This window comes from Cottoperca gobio, chromosome 1 (assembly GCF_900634415.1).
Source record: "Cottoperca gobio chromosome 1, fCotGob3.1, whole genome shotgun sequence".
NCBI classification, from domain to species: domain Eukaryota; kingdom Metazoa; phylum Chordata; class Actinopteri; order Perciformes; family Bovichtidae; genus Cottoperca; species Cottoperca gobio.
In genome coordinates, this window is record NC_041355.1 from 13,957,185 (window position 1) to 13,978,800 (window position 21,616).

Sequence of the window (21,616 nt, forward strand, 5' to 3'; positions counted from 1 at the left end):
ATATCAGAATCAGAATCTGGTTTATTGCCAAGTAGGTTTTGGTGTATTGGCGCATAACAAACAAGAGAAATTCTCAAAGTAAGAGAAATTAAATTAATACAAAAATCAAGAAAACATTAATATAGAATGGAAGGACATTATAATACAAATATTAAAAAATACTATAAAAATAAGTGCATTATATCTGAATTTAAAGAGCTGTTTTTGAAAGTGGTATTTTGTGCAGAAATGTGCAAAATTGTCCGAGGAATGTGTAAAGGTTCACATGAAGTATAAAAAGAATATGCAATGTGCAGAGATGTTGTCCCAAAGCGTTGTCTGTACAGCAATTGCATGATTGGGCACATTGTCATCACAGCTCACATGTTAACACATGTGCACACACCTCGGCTTTATTGGAGGAAGACCATTTGTCTATTTAGTATAAAAGAAATTATTATTATTATTTTGTCTCTTTTGTCCAAGTAATACCTCTTTTCTTCTCTGTCGCCCGAAATGCATGAGTGTGCTTCTGTAGTAATCCAAGGATGAGAATACCTCATAATCAGCAGCAGGTTAATACAGCGAGCAGCAGCCTCCTGCAGTGAGAGCAAAAGACTGATAAGATGCCACTCACAGGCAATTAGGACAAAGCAGCAACAATAACGCTTCTCAAAACTCCTAACCAAACCCTCAGACACACACAGCTGAAAACGCCTACACACACTCTCTCTCTCTCTCTCTGCTGTTTTATAGGTTGTGGTTTTGTCAGCGGGCTTGAGTGGGTTGGAGAGGTTGTGAGAATAGCAAGGTGTCCCCTCAGCCGGCATGATATGTTTGTTCTCTTCTCTCAGCACCATGTGGGTGCCACTCCAGGAAATGAGCAGCGACATACCAGAGGACCTTCTTCTAACAGGTCACGTAAGAGCATCATGAGAGCTGACCCTTTTGATGGAGGAAATGAGATGATGGAGAACCGCAGCAGTGAGCAGCCTGATCGTATAGTCATTGTCATACATAACTGATGTTTATAACACATAGACACAGCAGGCACACATACTTTAAATCTTTATTTTAAAACCGACCTTAAAGGAATATTTCACCTGCAAAATGACCAATCAATAACTCAGCCCGTGTTACCTTGAAAACGTTCTTTTTCCCACAGTGAATGAAGAATCCTAAAACGGATAAAAGTCTTGATAAATTTAAGAAAATGGGGGCTGTGTTTTGACAACAGCTAAACTATATCAAAACATCTATTTACAAACTCTCGTATAATCCAAGTCTCATTTATCCAGTCGTATGCTCACTACTTCACAAACACATGCATTTTCACTAAAACCTTACTGTTTAAAACTCTTCAACATAAATAGTCTCATGCTTGCGCAGACTGTGCTATTAACGTGTTTTAAATAGTAAGGTTTTTAGTGAAAATACATGTGTTTGTGAAGTAGTGAGCATACGACTGGATAAATGAGAGTGTGTGAGAGTTTGGAACCGGATGTTTCGATATAGTATTCCCTCATTTACTTCAACTCATCAAGAATTTTCTCCATTTTTGGATTCTTCCTATAACCACAGAGGCATGCGAAACTAATCAAAACTAAAAACTAATTTATCTTCAAGAATTCAAGGTACCACAGGTTGAGCAATTGATATACAAATGATAATTTTGTGGGTGAAGTATTGCTTTAATAAAATCCTAACATTATTAAATAATAGATATTAGATTTCTGCTTTAATCTAAAAGTGCACATGCAGAGTCATGCATGCATCTCAGTGAACCTCCAGGATCTGTCAGTAACGTCCACTGGCCGCGACGGTCAATGCATTTCTAAACAAGGCTGCATTTCAAGAGTAACATGGACTCCCTCTAATCGAGTCAGGCAAGTTGGTTCAATCATTTTGCAAGACTGCATATCAGCCCCTGTGACACAGTGCTCATGCCATCATGCTAATCCAGCTGCTTCCGTTTGAATCCCCCACAACCATGCTCCAACAAGCAGGCCACGAGAATGGAGGTGACCCAATAAACCACGTCCACATATAATGAGGAGTGATTCCCCTGCTTGCAGAGGGAGATGCCTGGGCTTTCCCCCTGTCTGTTCTTTTTGGCATATCTTCAGTTCAGCGAGTGACTCAGCCCTTTGGATGCCCCATGGCTGCCGGGTTTAGCAGCTGAGTTGAATTAAAGATGGCCTCCAAGCTGCTCCTGTTGCCCCGCTGTTGTCAGGATGATGGACTCTCCTGCTGGTTGAATTGAGGGTGAAAATAACTTCTGAGAAAAGTGGTGCTCACTTATTAACGGCAACGACTCGTACAGAAGGGATAAATACATTAAAACAAACGGTAAAATTGGGATGCTTAAACGACTACATCAGTCAATATATAACATACACAGAACATTTTTGTAAATCAGTCAATCAACAAATAAATCATCGTCTTCCTTTTTCCAAACATTCACTGGGTCCGGCACCTTGAATGTGAATAGTTGCTTGTTTTGTTAAACAAAGTTAAAGTAAATTGATTGTTTCTGGATTGTTGTTCAAGGAACATGTGTCAACTTTGCCTCTGGGAAATTATAATGTGCATTTTTTTCACCATTTCTATGAAGTTTGTATCTTAATTTGATCTTTATTATCGAAGAAAGACAAAAAACATGTGAGAGCGATAATATTATATTCCAGGAGTCCTGACATCCCTGTGAAGTTGCCAGGCAACCAGCAGAGACCTCAAGAAGTTAATGCAGATATCCCTGTGTAAAAACAACAAATACTTTTTGCACTTTTTTTTTATAGATTAAACAAAATGAGATATAGATATAACATGTAACTGAGCTTTAGAGGAGCTAAGAGGCAGGCTAGCAGTTTCCTCCTGTTTCCTTCTGTCTTTATGCCGGTTTTATATTTACCGTACAAACGTAAAAGTGATATCAATCCTGTCATCAAACTCTTGGCAAGACAGCATCCATGCAGACAACGGCTGTATTAGTTTTAAATGATACATTTCACAATAAGTGGCTGCATAGTTCTCACGGTTATCACCGTCATTTCAGAGCCCGAAATGTTTCATTGTTTGCCAGCGGGAGACAGGTTTGCATAACTCTTATATAATTGTGGCAGCGCCTTGACAAAGGGGGTGGGCATCTGAAGAAACAGAGCAGAATTAAGGGGCAAGTGAAGGCGAGCCGGGCAGACAGGCGAACCCTTTCTGCAAGACATCAGTGCTAAGCGACCCAGACTGGAAGTTTGTCATGTTGGATGCCAATGCTAACTAAATGCTGAGGTACATGACATTCCTTCCTCCCACTCAGTTATCTGTCAGTGTGTGTGTGTGTGTGTGTGTGTGTGTGTGTGTGTGTGTGTGTGTGTGTGTGTGTGTGTGTGTGTGTGTGCGTGTGTGTGTGCGTGTGTGTGTGTGTGGCTGGTGATATGGCAGAGGCAGGATCAGTGTATGTTATATAAGCAATAATTAAGTTAATGTATTGACCGTATTGGTATTGGAGTTGACATCTGCTGCATTGCCCTAACAGATAATAGATGCTTATCAGCTATTAAGCTTGTGTCAATGGTCTCATGTTCAGGAGATGAAACCAGATGGCGAGGAATGCCAGTTGATGGCAATTAGTGCAAACTGGGGCATGTGTGCAGAAAGTATGCAGTGAAAACAAGGTTTTTTTCATCGTCCTTTTGAGATGAAACCTCTCAAAACTACACAAGCCTATATGAGGAGTGACAGCACTGTGTGTTAAATCCCATGAAAAACACCATATGCATGCAATGACGGCCCTCTTCCCCCCCTTCAAGGGCAGGCAGCAATAGAACGCACAGCTGGAGAACGGTTGAAGTGAGAATCTACTGTCTCCATTCATGGCTCCTCTCCTGCTCCTCAGCTGTGCCATTTCCAATCAATAGCTTTTAGGAAATCAGCGTCTACCCTGCAGTTTGAAATGAAAGGCCTCTTTTGTTGTGAAGCCCATAGTGTGTATAATGATCTCACGCTGAAGAAACATGCACATTTTCCAGAGACATTTTTCTCCCCGTGGCAGCATATTACATAATATGTTCATGTCAAGTAAAGCCTGAATGGCTTTGGGAGGGAAAGCTGCATTCACAGCCAAAGTAGGGAATTAAGGTGATGCCTACCTATCCTCTGATGCGAAGTGGATGAAAAGCAGTGCGTTTTAGCAGCAGTGTGGCACAAGACTTGCATGTGAATAAGATCCTCTTTTTCCCCCTCTGGCTCCAGGTGTTTACTGGAACCACTAATTCCCATCTGCATATATGCTTACCTCCTCCTCCTACTACTTCTCCCACTCCCCCTTCTTCGTCTCTGTGGATCATGTGCCTGGAGCACAACGAGAACGCAAGAATGACTTTGATTTGACCAAGGAGAAGTCAGACAACTTTATCATATTTGCACAAAGCAATATACTCCTCGGATGCATCACTACTGCAAGGATGAAGATGAAGTATGTTGCCAGTAATGGATTTTATAGTGGTACTGATGAAAAAATATGAAGGTATGGTTACAGTGCACATCATTGTACCAGTTCTGTAAAAGTAATCAAATCCTATACTTAGAAGATTTCCACGGTGAAACATAATGTAAAGTTAAAGTTCTGTAGTGGAAGAAGAAGGGGGTCCCACTGTGGCATGAATATCTGCGATAGACTACGTCCACTTGTTATATATATATAACAAGTGGACGTAGTCACTATGAAGTCCCCCATTGGTTTGTTGGCTGCCGCTTTGAAGCCTCGAATTTGGAACTTTGGCCGTCGCCATTTTGGTGTTTTGTCACAGGAGTGACCCGACAGGGTGGAGCAAAGTTCAACCGTACACTGAACAGGACATTTTAGTTGACCAAAATGTTACAATTAACTTTCATGAAATGAAATCACACTGTGAAAGGGTTAAAGCCGTAAGACGAGCACCCAGACTGGATAACACCGTTTTAGCGACCTATCAATCACAAGGTAGCCTCCCCCTAAAACAGACACCTGCCTTATCGTCTATTCTACTCTAAATGGGACCATCATTTACTAAATAAACATCATGTTGTGTTGAAGAAGACTTGAAACTAGCGAACTAGCTAAAAGATAGACTTTTACAGTCAAATAAGATCTGCAGCCTCTTATGATTATCCTAAATCACAACTTTAATCTTCAATGACCATATTTAGTATTTGCTTGTTGTGGGTGGGGGTTCACTGCAGGCAATGGGCCATCCATGTTTGGATGTTTGTTTATTTTTATAACATACTGTACGCACTTAGACTGTATACTTCAAAGTGCAGCATCACATGTTGGGGTGAAGCATATCTCACTGAAATGTAGGGAAGTTAAAGTATGATGTCTCACAAAATAGAAGTAATCAAGTACATTTACAACGTACTTCATATTATTTGTGTTGAGTTACTTTACCTTTCTGCTTTGCACAAACACCATTTACATTGTTCTCAGTGGTGCGGTGCTGCTCAGTCTGCACTTTAGTTTTTACTGTTTTGCCTGCTAATGTTTTATGTCATATGATTATCAGCTGCCTCTTTCTGAATCCAACATCGCCCTCTGTTGTTTGACCAAAGTCACTGCTCTATGCTGGAGAATGTGCAAATCTTCACTTTAGCTGCTCTGAGTGTACACATGGAGGCAGAGAAAGAAAGTGTAAAGAAGAAGGGAGAAAACATGTCAGGACAAAGTAGCCCACAGATTTGAGGCTCTTCCACAAAATGTGTGTATTGAGCATTTATTTATCCACATCCAAGCTAATCTATGTCCTTGTAAGCAGAAGCTGTAACTGAGTTCACCAACACACTAAATATTTGTTTTAAATATAATGGAGTCTTACAGTGAAGAACATGTTTTGAAAACATATCTTAGTATCACTCATTTTAATAAATATAATATACAACATAATCACCGGGGTGATCTTCCTCATGGACATCATTGTATGTAACATCCTTAAATAAACCCAAAATGTAATTTAGTAAATAAAATCAATTAATGAATAGTACTAGTATGAGTACTTAACAATGAATGATAAAACATTATATTAGTTTCCAGGATTTTCAAAAACACCCAGGGGGTCCACGGAGGTACTGCAGGGGGGGTCGCAAAATTGTTTATAGATAAAGTAATTAAAAATATATATAATAATAATTAAAAAAAACATTTATTACACTTTTTTTTGTTTTGCTTTGCCATTCACATTCTCTCCTCCGCTGTACTTCGCGAAGGGCGGCGACACACACCTACAGTCAGAGACAGAGTGGAGGAAAGGAGAAACCTCAAGCCTCTTGTGTACAATATATACAGTAGGGGGTCCCTGCACCACGCTACACCAGTTTGGGGGTCCTTGGCCCGAAAAACGTTGAAGACCCCTGTCCTAGTGCATTTAATCACCGCCACCAAGTGTCCAAAATAATATTGCAGGGTTTAAACCAAATAATAATAAATGCCATTAATAACGCAAACTGGCTTCTACAGTGACGGTGGAATTCATAAAATATGCATCTATTGATATATTAACCCTCTTATATTATACTTTATGTTGACATGTGGTGGTGCATGTATTCATACAGATTTTTAGCAATATGCAATTAGCAATGTAAAAATAGACAAATACATAATTTCAAGTTCTGCATGCAAAGGATCAACAAAATACACTTGGTGTTTTAACTCTACAATTTTCTTGTGGGATAGTTTAATATATAGAAACGTCATATTATCTTTTTTACGTTTAAAATAGGAATATGCAAAGCAGCTATCAGATCAATGTAGTGAAGTAGGTAAACAAATAGTATATAGTATATAAGTAGGAATATAAAGTAACACATAACGGATACACTCAAAATTCAGTTTTTCCACCATTGGTCACAATTTATGGATTTGGGATTTAAATACATTTGGTCTGTGGAGTTGATATTTCTTCTTTCTTCTTCACTCATCCAGTTGCTCACCACACAGTTATCACCATCCCCATCTGAAGGTATCGAGTTCAACTGAAATAAAATGATTTGAACTTAAATTAGATCCATGAGTAAATGCTCCATGTGCAGTCATCCTTATGCCAAAGTGTGTTCAGACTTTCACTGATTTATGAAATGGACATTTATTACACACTTTTTATTATATTTTAATAATATTATTATATATTAATATTATATTATATTAATATTATTAGATTATCACACTTTTTGATAATCAAAACTTTAAATTAAAGTGCAGTTGTATGCAAGTGGGAAACAATAAATAAATACAGAGAGTTACACTCTGCTTCATTGACATATAAATAACAGTTGCATAGCAACTCAGCAAATCAGTTTTCTGAGTATAATAATAATATTATTCATATAATATAAATATACATATATAAATATAAATATAAATATATAAATATAAATATAAATATAAATATAAATATAAATATAAATATATATATATATATACAGTATATACATATTTACTTCTCATCACCCATACACATTACTACATTCCTGTTAACATTTAGTTTATTCATTTGGAATCACTGTTTTCTGATATATACATATTTAATTAGCATTGTTGGAGGGAGCCTGAGATTAAAGATTTTCATTGCATCCGACTGCTTCTCTGCGATTCTTGTGCATATGACATTAAAATAAAGTACTTAAACTTCAAAGATTTGTAACCTGGTATTTCCCTGATTACAACACTGGGGGGCAGCATAACTACTCTTTTTAAAGGGCTGAACTAATGAACAGCCAAAGTTCAAACTGCAGCCGAGCAGAGATGCATCAAGCCAGCATGAGACACCCACAACAACCCAGAGAAAACGGGCGGTTATGACGATAAAAATAAAAGCATGAATTGGTCCATTGATTGTTTTATGGTCCTGATTAAGTGTGTTGTAGAGAATATGGTATCGCGCCCGGGTTCACCACAACTCAGTAGTCTACTGCTGGTTTTCCAGCTATCATGGGCCCCAGAACTCCACGGGACCTGAATGCTCACAGGCTTCAATTGGTTTATGCAAATTTAACTGAAATGTTGTTTCACCGTCCAATTCTAATATCTGACATAAAAACATACAGTTAGGTCCATAAATATTTGGACATTGACACAATTTTCATCATTTTGGCTCTGTACACGACCACAATGGACTTGAAATTAAACAATCAATATGCACTTTAAGTGCAGACTTTCAGCTTTAAGTGGTATCCCCTTTTTAAGGACCCAAAAGTAATTGGCCAATTGGCTGCTCAGCTGTTCCATGGCCAGGTGTGTGTTGTTTCCTCGTCAGTTCATTTATAAGGAGCAGATAAAAGATCTAGAGTTCATTTCAAGTGTGATATTTGCTTTTGGAATTTGTTGAGGTTAACTCTCAATATGAAGTCTAAAGAGCTGTCACTATCAGTGAAGCAAGACAACATTAGGCTGAAACATCAAAACAAACCCATCAGAGAAACAGCAAAAACATTAGGTGTGGCCAAATCAACTGTTTGGTACATTCTTAAAAAGAAAGAACGCACTGGTGAGCTCAGCAACACCAAAAGATCTAGAAGACCATGAAACTGTGGTGGATGACAGAAGAATTCTTCTCCTGGTGAAGAGAAACCCCTTCACAACAGTTGGCCAGATCAAGAACACTCTCCAGGAGGTACAGTCGGTGTATCTGTGTCAAAGTCAACAATGAAGAGAAGACGTCACCAGAGTAAATACAGAGGGTTCACCACACCATGTAAACCATTGGTGAGCCTCAAAAACAGGAAGACCACATTAGAGTTTGCTAAAACGCATCTAAAAAAGCCTGTAAAGTTCTGGAACAACATCCTGTGGACAGATTAGACAAAGATCAACTTGTACCAGAATGATGGGAAGAGAAGAGTATGGAGAAGGGAAGGAACTGCTCATGATCCAAAGCACACCACCTCATCAGTGAAGCATGGTGGTGGTCGTGTTATGGCGTGGGCATGTATGGCTGCCAATGGAACTGGTTCCCTTGTATTTATTGATGACGTGACGGCTGACAAAAGCAGCAGGATGAACTCTGAAGTGTTTCGGGCAATATTATCTGCTCATATTCAACCAAATGCTTCAGAACTCATTGGACGGCGCTTCACAGTGCGGATGGACAATGACCCAAAGCATACTGCGAAAGCAACCAAGGAGTTTTTTAAGGCAAATAAGTGGAATGTTCTGCAATGGCCAAGTCAGTCACCTGACCTGAATCCAATTGAGCATGCATTTCACTTGCTGAAGACAAAACTGAAGGGAAACTGCCCAAAGAACAAGCAGGAAGTGAAGACAGCTGCAGTAGAGGCCTGGCAGAGCATCACCAGGAACCAAACCCAGCGTCTGGTGATGTCTAAGGGGTCCAGACTTCAGGCTGTCATTGACTGCAAAGGATTTCTAACCAAATATTAAAAGTGACAATTGGATTTATGATTATGTGACTTTGTCCAATTACTTTTTGTCCCTTTAAAAAGGGGATACCACGTATAAAAAGTGTTGTAATTCCGCCACCATTTATCTGATTTGAATATAAATACCCTAAAATTAAAGCTGAAAGTCTGCACTTAAAGTACATATTGATTGTTTAATTTCAAATCCATTGTGGTGGTGTACAGAGCCAAAATGATGAACATTGTGTCAATGTCCAAATATTTATGGACCTAACTGTAGATCGCATGGAAAGTGGGAGAAATGGTAAGACAACACAATTTCTTCAGTCTTACGTACATTGATGTGCAAATGATGAGCATCATCACCAAATATTCAGTCTGATTGAGACGGCAGGGAAGATTATGGGGACATCCATACCCCGCACCCTCCAAGACCTTTTTAAGCGATGTACTACTCAGCAGGCCAACAGGATTTTATCTGAACCCTCTCATGTGTTGAAATCTGAGTTTGATCTTATGAATTATATAAAGCCGTGGGAAGACACCAAAAAAAAATATCTCTTTTAATTTGGCATAGGCTATGTCATTTGTTAATTTACCAAATCAAATATATATTTTATTTCCCACGTTCTAAATGTTGTTTCCAAGTTGTGGGCAACAAATTGTCAAATTAGAATATACTGAGTGTAAAAATACTTGAATCACCCACCATGTGTACATTTTTGTAAACATATATCTATTGATTCTATACATTTAACACGTTATGCATACATATAAGAACTATTTTTGATTAGAACATATGGCATTATGTAAAAATATTTGCAATAATAATAAAACATATAAAATGATTCAACATAATAAATAAAGTAAATAAATACCCCAAAAAATATTAAAGGTGAAACTTTAAAGTAAAAAATGAGACATAAAAAATAAATACATTCATGTGTACGTTTTAAATAGCAGAATATACATTCCCACCAGGTTGCTAAACCAAATTCTTAAAAACAAATAGGGCTGAGGGAGGACACGACTTTAGTGTCCACAATGGTATCAAAACACAGCTGGAACAAAGCTTATAAGTGTGGGTCTTATTTTGAAATGTAACCGGATGTGGGTGTGTTTGATTACGTTCCTCTTGACACCGGTCCCAGCAGCAGGCTGCCAGTCGCAGTTTCTCCACTTTGCTCGCACCATCCAGGCGGGTAGCTATGTGACAGAGTGGCCGCGGCTTTATCCCGGACGACCCCCCGCGTCTTGGACTCCCCCGTCCGCTCAGGATGGATCAGAGGAGAGCTGAACAGGACCACAACACCGGCACCAACACGGTTTCGCTGTATGGGGAATTCACGGTCACTGGAAACCGCAAAGTCAGGTGTGCAGTGAGCTTGACCGAGAGGGACCTCATCGTCCAAAGGCTCACCTCGGCACCTGTCGGGCGGAACAAGGTGGTGCTCAGCTTGAAGGACTGCGTCGGTTGCCGGGCGTACCGGGAGGATGACAACGCGGACCCGGCAGCGTACCTGGCAGCATACTTCTACCCGCTCAAACGGCGTTGGTTGAGTTCCGGGGTCTCGCGGCAGAGAGCGGAGCAGTGCTTTCGTATCGCGGCGCTCCAGGACCCGCGCGCTAACCTGGAGGAGGCGGAGAAGTGGGCTCGCGCTGTCCGAGAACGCTCTGCACGGCAACAGTACCTAAGAGACGGTGAGTGTTCGTTAGCAACACGAGTTGACTGTCAGGACTCCACACTACAGTTACATTTTACTCTATGATAAAAACTAATATAGATACTAATAGACCACCTGATGATTGATCGATTACATATGTGACCTCGAAGTGAAATGAAAAAGAAACAAACATTAGTTAAATGAGCCGTGGAACCCTTAGGACCCCCGGTTTCTCCCACTCTCTGTGTATTGATGATAAGTGAGTAGTTTGTGATAGCTTGATTATATAAATGCACAATATATAGCCTACTGAAATAATAAACTCCAGACCAGATCTTAATTTAGGGTCCTTCTACAACATGGGGCCTCAAATGAGCTACCAGTCATTTTATCATAACAGACTGAAGGGATGCTTGGTTCTGACTTTACTTCCAACTCTAAAATGAAAAGTCAAAACTGATAGGCTATATTATAACTAATGCTTATTTCCATTGTTGATTTATCTGCTGATTATTTACAAGATTAATCAAACATATGATTAGTCAGAAAATAGTCCAACTGTTTTAAATGTACTATCATCACATATGACAAAGCAGCACATCCTCATAAACTAGCAGCTGGAACCTAAGCATGCTTGGTACTTTGCTTTAACAAATGACATATGATGAGACAATTAATCATTTCACCTCTGCTGATACATTTGTCACTTTAGGGAAATACTCTCCACGACCTGAAGTGAGGAGAGGTCCCATGGCTTCTCCCTTATGATTAAATAACTCATTAACTAACTGTATTTGGGAAAGATACTGTACAAATACTGCTATGTATCAGTTTCAATCTGATTTAACTGGTGCAAACCTAACGCCTCTAGAAATTTGTCAATTAAAGTACAATGTCAGTCACTTACAATATAATTTTAACTTAATTAATAACTTAAATTATAAGACATGATTGATTCTCATATCACTTTACCCTACAGATATTTAAATAGGTAATAGTATTTTCTGTTTATTTTCTATACAGAACTGGTTTCTTGTAACTTAATCAGCTCTACCTAAAGGCTATAGTTCCTTTACCTTTAACCTTTTACTCCTATAAATACAACAACAGCTCTGGTCTGGTACAGAGTCACATTTCACTTACATTATTCAAACTAACATAAAGGATGCCTGAAAAGTACAACATTACTGCTTTTGAGTTTACATCATGTCAAGACATGTCATGAGGTAGCCTGTATCCTGTATAGAACTATATTCTTATTTATCTGCCACAGGATATCGTTAGCTTTAACCTTCTCCATATATGAATAAAACAAAGGGACTGGTGTGGAATGGAGAGTTACATTACAGTAACTCCAGTTTGCAAACAAACCATATTAACATAAAAGACACCTGAGAAACGTGAGGCAATGTTACTTCTATTGAGTTCATGTAATGCCAAGAGGTATAATTACTCCGGTGGGAAACATTCTCTAATTGGAGATTTCTAAAGATAAGTTATCTCATTATTTGTCCTCTTTACCAAGCTGTCCCAGCTCTATGAAGAAAAAACATAAAATGCATTTTTTTTGCCTCACACAAACTTTTTCCTCCACGCAGCCATGGTATCACTCTGACCCAGATAACATTCCCCCATTTGCACAAATGTATTTTTAACAAGACAAAAAATGCTGCAATTTCATACTGCCTGTCATTGTCAGAGGAGGAAAGAGCTGACTTGTAGCTGCTGAAAAGACATCTGCTTTGAAACATATTTTTTTTAATAGCTTAACCTGAGACAGTGACCTAACAAGTTTTTAACCTTGGGACAGAGAACCAAACACAAATGCTTCCATGGTTTCACCTGTCCTGTAGTCATGTAATACCACTCCTCCTCCAACCAGTTTATCCAGACTTAAAAACTCAATTGTTTGCTTTAAAACACCAGCTGTATCTGGAGCCATTTTTGCAAACACTATTTTATTTCCTGCTCGTAGAAAGAACTTGTAGAAGAACTTAGTTTTTTCCTAACTAGGGATGCCATTCCAGGAGTCATTGATTCAAACATATGGACTGCATATATTCCTACTGCTGGGCAATATGGCTAATATCTTCTATCATGTTATACATCACTACATTGGCTTATATCACCATACAGTAATTATTCTGTAAATCAATTAAGAAATGGTTTAAAATAACCATATCTGGGTATCCGGATTTTTAAGACCTTTTTTATAACTGTAAATGTCAAATTTCTGAGCATTTCTGTAGCATTAATTTCAAACCTCATTCAGGCTGCAGCGGTTTTTGGTATCTCTGGGATGTAGTAACATGATTACTGTCCTAGAAGCAGTCTACAGTAAGTTACTCATTACGCCAGCGGCCTTGTGAACCATAATAAATCATGTTCAAGAGCTCTGCATCCAAACCATTAGTCTTAATGAGATCAGTGCTGCCTGTCTTCGTTAACATTGGTGCAATGTATCATTGACTTGACTTCTGGTGTCCTCACATAATTATTCAGAAGCATCACATTTCTCCTGATCCATTTACCTCTGACAGGTAGATAGTGTTATACTTAAAAGACCAACTGTCATCTTTCCATCAATATTTGGCAATTCTTCCGTTTAATGTTGAAATACAAACATTGTTCGGTATGTTTTCACATGCTCAGGTTGCCCAGTGTTGCTTCTCTGTGCTAATAGGTGATACTGTCAAACTGTATGGCAAAGGGATTGACTCAACATGTGTGTTCATTAATGCAAAAATCCTAATCATGATTATTTAAGACGATTACCCATTGACTTTGGAAACGTCATGCATTTATTGAAAACAATTAACTTGTCTTTTTAACAGTGGATTTCCTAGTTGAACTTAAAATATAATTCAACTGAAAAACAAAACAACAAAAAAAGATTATATTATTTTCAGTTGGAATCCAAAATCGTAATTTAGGATCAAATGTGATTAATTGCACAGCCCTAGCGTTCATGGCATCAATACTAGTTTGCATGACAATGAACATTTCTTCAAGCATCTATTGAGACAGCAAGCTGTCAGTTGGCCCTGGGGCGGCGTTGCGCCTCTTTTGGTCAGTTTTTTTCCCCACTTTCTGGTATTTCCAGCAGTTGTTGAGAGACCTGTCTTACGGGTCAAATACTGCAGATAATGGCAGGTCAAAGCAAGGGCAGAGCCGACTGAATAATCACTGTGGATATTGTTCTGCTTTCTTTGTCTTTCTATAATGATTTTTGGCCTACTGGATTACAGACTAGCTATTTCCTCACAGTAGGAGGAAGTGCAGAAAAATAGTGCATGTCATGGTCAGCAGGCTGTTGACTCTGCTCTTTGTGGTGGGCAGCGTTCAACAGAAGTGAGGTGACATGATGTGGCACTAGTTCTTTGCGTATCATGACACTGAATCATACATTTCATTCCTTGCTATGACAATTACAATTGACAGTTCAGATGCATTGCCAAGTATCTCCTAATTAGTATTGATTCTATATTGTCAATAAATGGGTTCACTTGAGCTGTGGACAGCATTATCATTACAATGAGTCGGGTGATGGCAGCAGGCAGAGGGGTCCCTAGTATCGATTAAATAAATCACTCTGGGTTGTCATCTGGCGTGAGCACTTGGATGCCACTGTCCAATGACAATAAATAGCAACACATTACTAACTGATGTGAATTAATTCATTGGGTTTATATCTGGTCAATCACACAGCACCTGTCACTCAGCAGATCCTTACCACTCTGGTACAACCTTTTTCATTTTTTAAGCAACAGTATCCGGGTCAAACACAGTAACGTTTCAGATGTGTAGCGCTCGTGATATTACCAGACCAGTCATATTACCATGCCGATGTGTTGTGTAAATGCTAGGCTGTCTGATAGGTTAACGAATTCAGGAGCGGCATGATGAGGATTAATGTAACTATGAATTTGAATGAAAAATGATTCTATAGCTGATAACAAGATAGTGAGATTAAGTTTAACACTTAAGGAAGAAAAACCGATAACTGCGCCAGAGGGAACATTATCATCACAGGGATCACTACTTGTGCTAATGCACTGTAACTGAATAAGGCTGTTAGTAAATGTGTGAAACATGGAAACAGCTGTGATGGGAAGTCAGATAAGAAGCACCTTATTCGACACTCTCGGGGGGGCCCGCCGCTGCTCCTTTTAGCAGAGAAATCCAGGCCTCTGTCAGCCAGTCAATGCAATTACTAATACTTTACCTAATGCCGAGACGGAGTTGAAGCTACGACAATGGTTTTGTATGCTCTATTGCACACAATTTCACACATCTAAAAGAAGATTTATGGTAAATTATGTGATGATTTGGTGCCATTTTAACGTAAAAAGGGAGCTTGCCTAAACCTAAATGACACATTTTGTATCCCTTTTTACACGTATGCGAAATAAACAACGTGGGGCATTTGTGAGATCCTGAGAGGGTGAAATCCAAACTAAATGTGTGTTTGTTTTGAAGCAGTCAAAAAGGAGGCGGCGATGTCTGAAGTTGTTTGACAGAGTTTGATATCAGATCATATTTCAGAATGTCTTTCCAGTGACTTTACGGTTAGTTGGGCAACTCATCATGCTTCAACAAGAAAGTAATCTGATTATCTAAAACACACAAACTTTTTGCAAAAACTATTTGGGAAGGTCCTGCTGCACATCTCTGGAACTTGCGGCAGAAGAAGCGGCGAAGACATGTTGCGTTGTTGTTAACAGTTTCAATAATAAATGATATTTTGAATGCTCAGTGGTTGTGATGCTGCTTCGACAGCAAAGGGAGAAATTTCAACTTACTAACACTTGCACTGCAGCTGTTCTCAGATTCTGTCGTGTTAGATACCGATCTTTAAGTCAATGTAAACCACTGAAGTAACTTTCTATTATAGACATTGTAATGAAAATACTCATTTGCTGTAAGCTGATTTCCCCGTTGTATTGGTGTACGTGTGAACATGCTCACCGTTACATATTATCACACGCTGTATTTTCAGAGATTGAGCTATAGTATGTCTTTGTGGGTGTGTGAAGGTCATGAGTTGTCTGGTGAGGGCGCACCAACAAGAAGATCATGACGATGACTAGTCAACTAATCGATTAGTCGAAGAAAAATTATCGCCAACTTTTTCCATAATCACCATTTTTCATGCAGAAATATCAGAAATAGCTGTTTTCAGCCTCTCAACTGGACTGACAAGACATTTAAAGAAATCACCTTGGACTTTGAGAAACTAGATTTCTTCTCAAAGTCCATTTTATAAACCGATATAACCAATTCATCTAGAAAATAATTAACAGATTAATAGCTAATAAAAATAATCATAAGTTGCAGCTTTAACAATGCCATCATTTGAAAAGAAAAATGTGTAAAGCTGTTAAACAATGTGACTGATCCCATCAAGGATCACACCCTTGTGACTAATAAGTCTTGAATGGACAAGAATGATGAAACTTCCCGATTCTCTTACAACAGCAACAATTTGGCGCAGTCCCATATGTGTTTTTCTCTGGAATATTAGAGGCATTTGTGTGTGTGTTTGTGTGTGTGTGTAATCAGACGGCAGTGGCAGCAGCAGTCCTCCCCCTGAGGACTCCTCCTCAGTGGATGTACGCTATGATAGAATTTGACGTGCTGTCGAGACCTCTGATTCAGTGTCTCTGGAGCTTTCTCCGGCTCTGGTTGGGGGCTCACAGCAGCTTTGTAATGACAGTGTCCTGCCCTCTCTCTCTCTCTTCCCACGAGCAAATCGTAATGATGGAGTATGCCGGTGAAATTTGGCAAAATAAACTCCAGTGTAAACCCCGTCAAACTTTGTTGCAGAATATTTACATCTCAAACAGGAGAATGACTTTATACCACGGAGGGTGAAAAGTGTTCGGGGCTCACCGAGTCAGCTATTCTCAGGACCGGCCTCTCAAGTCATTCTGTGATACGCCGACAACAACAACAACCACTAATTGACCATTCAGCCTACAAAGCAGCTGGCTAACCTCAGAGAAAGTCTGCCTTTGCCTGGTAAAAGAACATGTGGTTGTGGGTTTTCTATGGTGGGAAGTCCATTTCCTCCATACGCTGGCACACAGCACATTTTGCATGCTGTTTTTTTTTCTTTCTTTTTTTACAGTTTGCGGTAATGTCATGTTTTGCTCTCATGCCTTGTGTTTATATTTACAACTGACTAATAGATGTAGAAAGTGAACAAATGAATGCAGACGTTAATTAAAAATTAAAGCTCTAGCTCCCATTAAAAGAAAACTTAAACCAAACGTTAAATTTAGTGGCAATGCAGTAGAGTTTCGGAAAGTTTGGTTTCACGCAGAAACTTAACCTCCTCTCCTTAATCCGACCCTGCAGACTAAAATACCAAAAAGAGACAGACAGGCGGCGGTTACATTCTCTTTGCCGACCTGTTTCTCCGTCTCACAACGTAATGCATCTCTTTATTATAACAATGGCATAGGCAAGTGGTTGACCAACAGTGCAGGATGATTTTAATAAAAACCTCAATGTCGTAAACTCTCTTTCCTTATATAGACCTACAGCAAGTTGACCACTGCCACCTCCTCCTCCTCCTTCCACACCCTTTGTGGTTCTGGCTTGGCAACGATGTTGCTGTGTGCTGGAGCAGCTTCCACTCTTTGAGTCGCAGACAGCACTATGAACAAGAGTCATCACCTCCCTGCACCTAAATGTTACTGCAGTGAGGCGGCTTAGGTAAACAAGGTTTCTTTTAAAGGTACAGTCTGTGATTCAGCTGTAAACAAACGGGCAGTCCCGCCGCCAAACATCCAAATACAGGATCGGACGATAATATCACTCTCAAATTGATTGACAGGTGTTTTCTGCTGCGTGGGATTATCAGATCAGGTTTGTATAGCACAGCAGTAAGAGCATGCCCACATTTCTTTATGATCACAAGAGGAACACACAGAACATCAAACCAAATCCTTAATTGTATTTGAATGAACCTGCTAATGAAATGGTACAAACGATTACCGACTGTATCCGTAATATGCAAACCTTAATGACTTGATAACGGTAATCATTAGAGGACGAGAAAGGAAGAGATGAATGCTGTCTCACGTCTTCTCATGCTATTACCCAGTATTACCTGTTTATGTTCTGCTACTGTACATCACTGGATATATAACATTAATATATGCAGTAGTGGAAGAGGCATTCATATGTTTTCTTTTAAAGTAAAAGTAGCAATATATCAGTGTAAGTATTATGACTAGAATGTACTAAGTGTACTTGTAAGTATCAAAAGTAAAAGTACATATTGTGCAGAAAACAATATTTTATAAATATCATACTTTATATTTTGTTGGGTAGTTCAATCTATGACAACTTTCATTTACGTATTTAGTGATTATTCTTTTGCTGTGTTTGAGTGTATAAAAGCCCCATATGAATAAAGACAATCAAACACCAAACAGTCGAGCACTGCACCATAACGTGTCCATGCAACAATAAGAACGTAATCACACACACATTGCTGGTCTGGTCCACAATGACAGTTAGATCGTGATCCAAACTTTTAGGCCTCCAAATAAAGCGGGGCACTATGAGTGATATCGAGATCATCCATCATGAGGTTACAGTTGGTATGTAGTTAACTACAGTATGAAGCTTGGTTTAGAGGCTGCACACTGCACTGCTCTCAGAAAGAAAGAAATATTCTGCACAGCTGGATTCAGCTGCTGAGCGTTAAAAGATTACACAGATGAAACGTAATCACAGAAAAAAACAGTTTTCAGTTGTGTATCTAAAACGTATTGTTTTTTGTAATCATACGTTTATTTTTGTTTTGATTGTTTGGTTCTGACGCAAGATTTCCTCCTTTTATTACATCAGACTACGTGAGACGCAGAACTACCACACATGTATATGAGAGAGTATCTGGCTTTTGCCCTCAGCTGGCCTGGGACAAAGCTAACATTTAGTAGATTGCGATTGGACATATCTGTTATATTACAGGCGAGGGTATAAGTACCAGGTCAAATACATGTTAATCCATTAATCCCTTTAATGTGGAAACTGGATTCTCTCATAATGGGTGTTTTGTAAAGGTTTATAGCCCACATCACCACTGAGACAGAAATGTAAGAGCAGTGGGACCCAAACCTGTCGGTGGGTAAAGGTGGCTCTGTCACCATGCGCTACGTCTGTTTTTGTACGAGAGTACTAAAAATATACTTTTAATCTCCAAAGTTACAGCTGATACGAGCGCACATAAAAAAAACAAAACAGGGAAAAAGTCAATATTTTCTTCTTTATTTTTACTCTAATGCTGCTTTCAAGCAACACCTCGCGTTATACAGACTTAGGAGTGCTCATGCTTTATTCCACGTGTAGTCACACCATTCAAATAGTCTAGACTTGATACCTTTGCTGAGTTACCTGGAGCTGTTTGTTAAAGCTGCGCTGTGTAAACAAGGCTCTGTGTTCGGTGTTACTGCACAATGTGTGTACATTTTACAAGTCAAACAAATGTGTTGAATACATTTCCTTCCTCGTAAAACATGTCCTAAAAGCATTGTTTGGATTCATGTTTGCAAGCTTAAAGTCTTCTTCTTCATTGCCTTCGTTGGCACGTTGCTGCAGAGATCAGTAGAATAGTGTGAAGCCATCGGCAGGAAAATGATTTTGGGTACTTTTTTAACAAGTGAAATCAGATAGAAATGATATTTAGCCGCTTTTTTTATTAGTTGTATTGCATTAGCGTTAATATAACATTTTATTTAGGTGTAATAGGTGTTACGGGTGACATGAACGGTTCTCGTAAATATGATCTGAGCGATTTGACGTGAAAGTGGAATACTTTTACTTTTACTACAAATGAAATGCACTTCCAGAACAAAACGTGTCCTGATGTCCCCTCTCTCAATCTAAATCTCCAATGACACCAAATTTAGGACAGAGTGGGACCGGCCCCATCTGAGTCCCAAATTTATTCCGGCTGAGTGGTGTTTTGTGGGCTCAGCTAAGTGTGACGAAAGACACTTTTTTTTATTCAAGGTTGCTACTTGGTCCCTTAATGGCGGACGGTTAATGCCTCGTCATGCTTCACTGCTGATGGTCAGCTGATTTAGGGGAAGTTGTGTGAGACACCAGCACGGCCGACTGACGTACGCACAGGTCATCACGGTGAGTCAGTGTGAGTCGTAGAGCAACGGTGGCGCTTTTGAGAGAAAGAAGTGACCATGTAAATTCATGGATGACTTTTTTCATGAGTATATGTAATGAGGATGCAAACATGCTGAGTAATGTTTGCATTTTACCCTCATTTCATGTACGTTAATAAATAGAAATGTTATAAACTATAATGACAATTTTAAAATGATGCCCTGTTGCTGATTGCCACAAACACTTAAAGGAAAGTGAAATGTGTTACATTTGTAGTTTTATAGTTTATAGTTAAACCATCATCATTGTGTCTACTTAGTAGGAAAGACATCCTGCTGAACGTCCTGAATATGTGTTGTCAGACAGAGCTAAGAAAGCTGTCTATTCTCAGACTCTATATGCACCCAGATAGCTATTATAGGAAACATTGCCAGAAAATGTGTTTTTCTTCCCGGCTCCCGGGTTTTCCCCTTTCATTTAAACTGTCATTTCCTATGGCGAATACCTCAGTAGTGATTATTCCATTAAGGTCTGGGACAGTTCCCATGCTCTTGGTTTGAAGAGAGTAGATGAGACGTCTGCAATCACAGATCAAGTGAATAGTTGAGATGCTGAGCTTTGTTGCCGTAGTGGATGATGATTCATTCAGCTTGCAGTAGTCATCCACTTTATCACTTCATCCAAGGCAGTAGTTTGCTTTAATCACAGTGGTTGTACCTGTCCGAGCTCTTTGTCATATTGTGTGCTTCAGTTAACAAACTGATGAAGGATGCAACTAACGATTGCTTTGAATAAATGATTATTCTACTGATTATTTTCTAGATTAATCGACTAATCGTTTGGTTTATAAATTGTTAGACGTTAAAGACCAAGGTGATGTCTTTAAATATCTTGTTTTGTCAGTACAAAACTCAAAGATATTCACTTTAATATGATTTAAAACAGAGAAAAGCAACCTCCATATTCCTTAAGAATACACTGCAAAATGTCCAACGTGTTGGATTATATTTAACTGTAGAGTGTGAAGGCTTGTAAAATATATTTCTGTTTATTCTAGTGTGCCTAATTAGATGTATGTCACACTTTGGCTCCATGCCATGATGTCACTGCAGCCGAGCTAATGACAGAGGAGGAAACCCGGAGCGTGTTCGTACAGAGACGAGAAGCTAGATAGTGCCCTCTGGAATGTTTTGAGAAGGGGAGGGGCGGCACACAGGAAGTGGCATGGGGTTGCATTTAGCCAACAAGGTCTGTGTGGGTGTTGGGGGCGCACACAGACATCAAGGTCAGGGCCTTCAGTGCCAGCTGTCATGCCCGCTGATTCACGAGGGCACTTTCGTGGCTTTCCCTCAGGACACCAGTGGTTAGGATTTGGAGATGTCTCCGTGGTAGAGCTGCAACAATTAGTGACTACATGGAAATGTTCATGCTACAGAGAAAGTGGCTGCACCTGA

The 21,616-nt window shown here is 39.3% G+C and overlaps 1 protein-coding gene across 1 annotated transcript in view; it reads left to right on the plus strand.

The window, feature by feature from the left end:
- The first annotated feature begins 10,483 nt into the window (after positions 1-10,483).
- Positions 10,484-21,616, plus strand: part of LOC115010639 (sphingosine kinase 1-like) — a 28,561-nt gene continuing 17,428 nt past the window's right edge. Inside the window, 1 exon segment of the mRNA XM_029435321.1 lies at positions 10,484-11,064. Within this exon segment, the coding sequence (XP_029291181.1) occupies positions 10,641-11,064 (424 nt within the window). The 5' untranslated portion in view covers positions 10,484-10,640.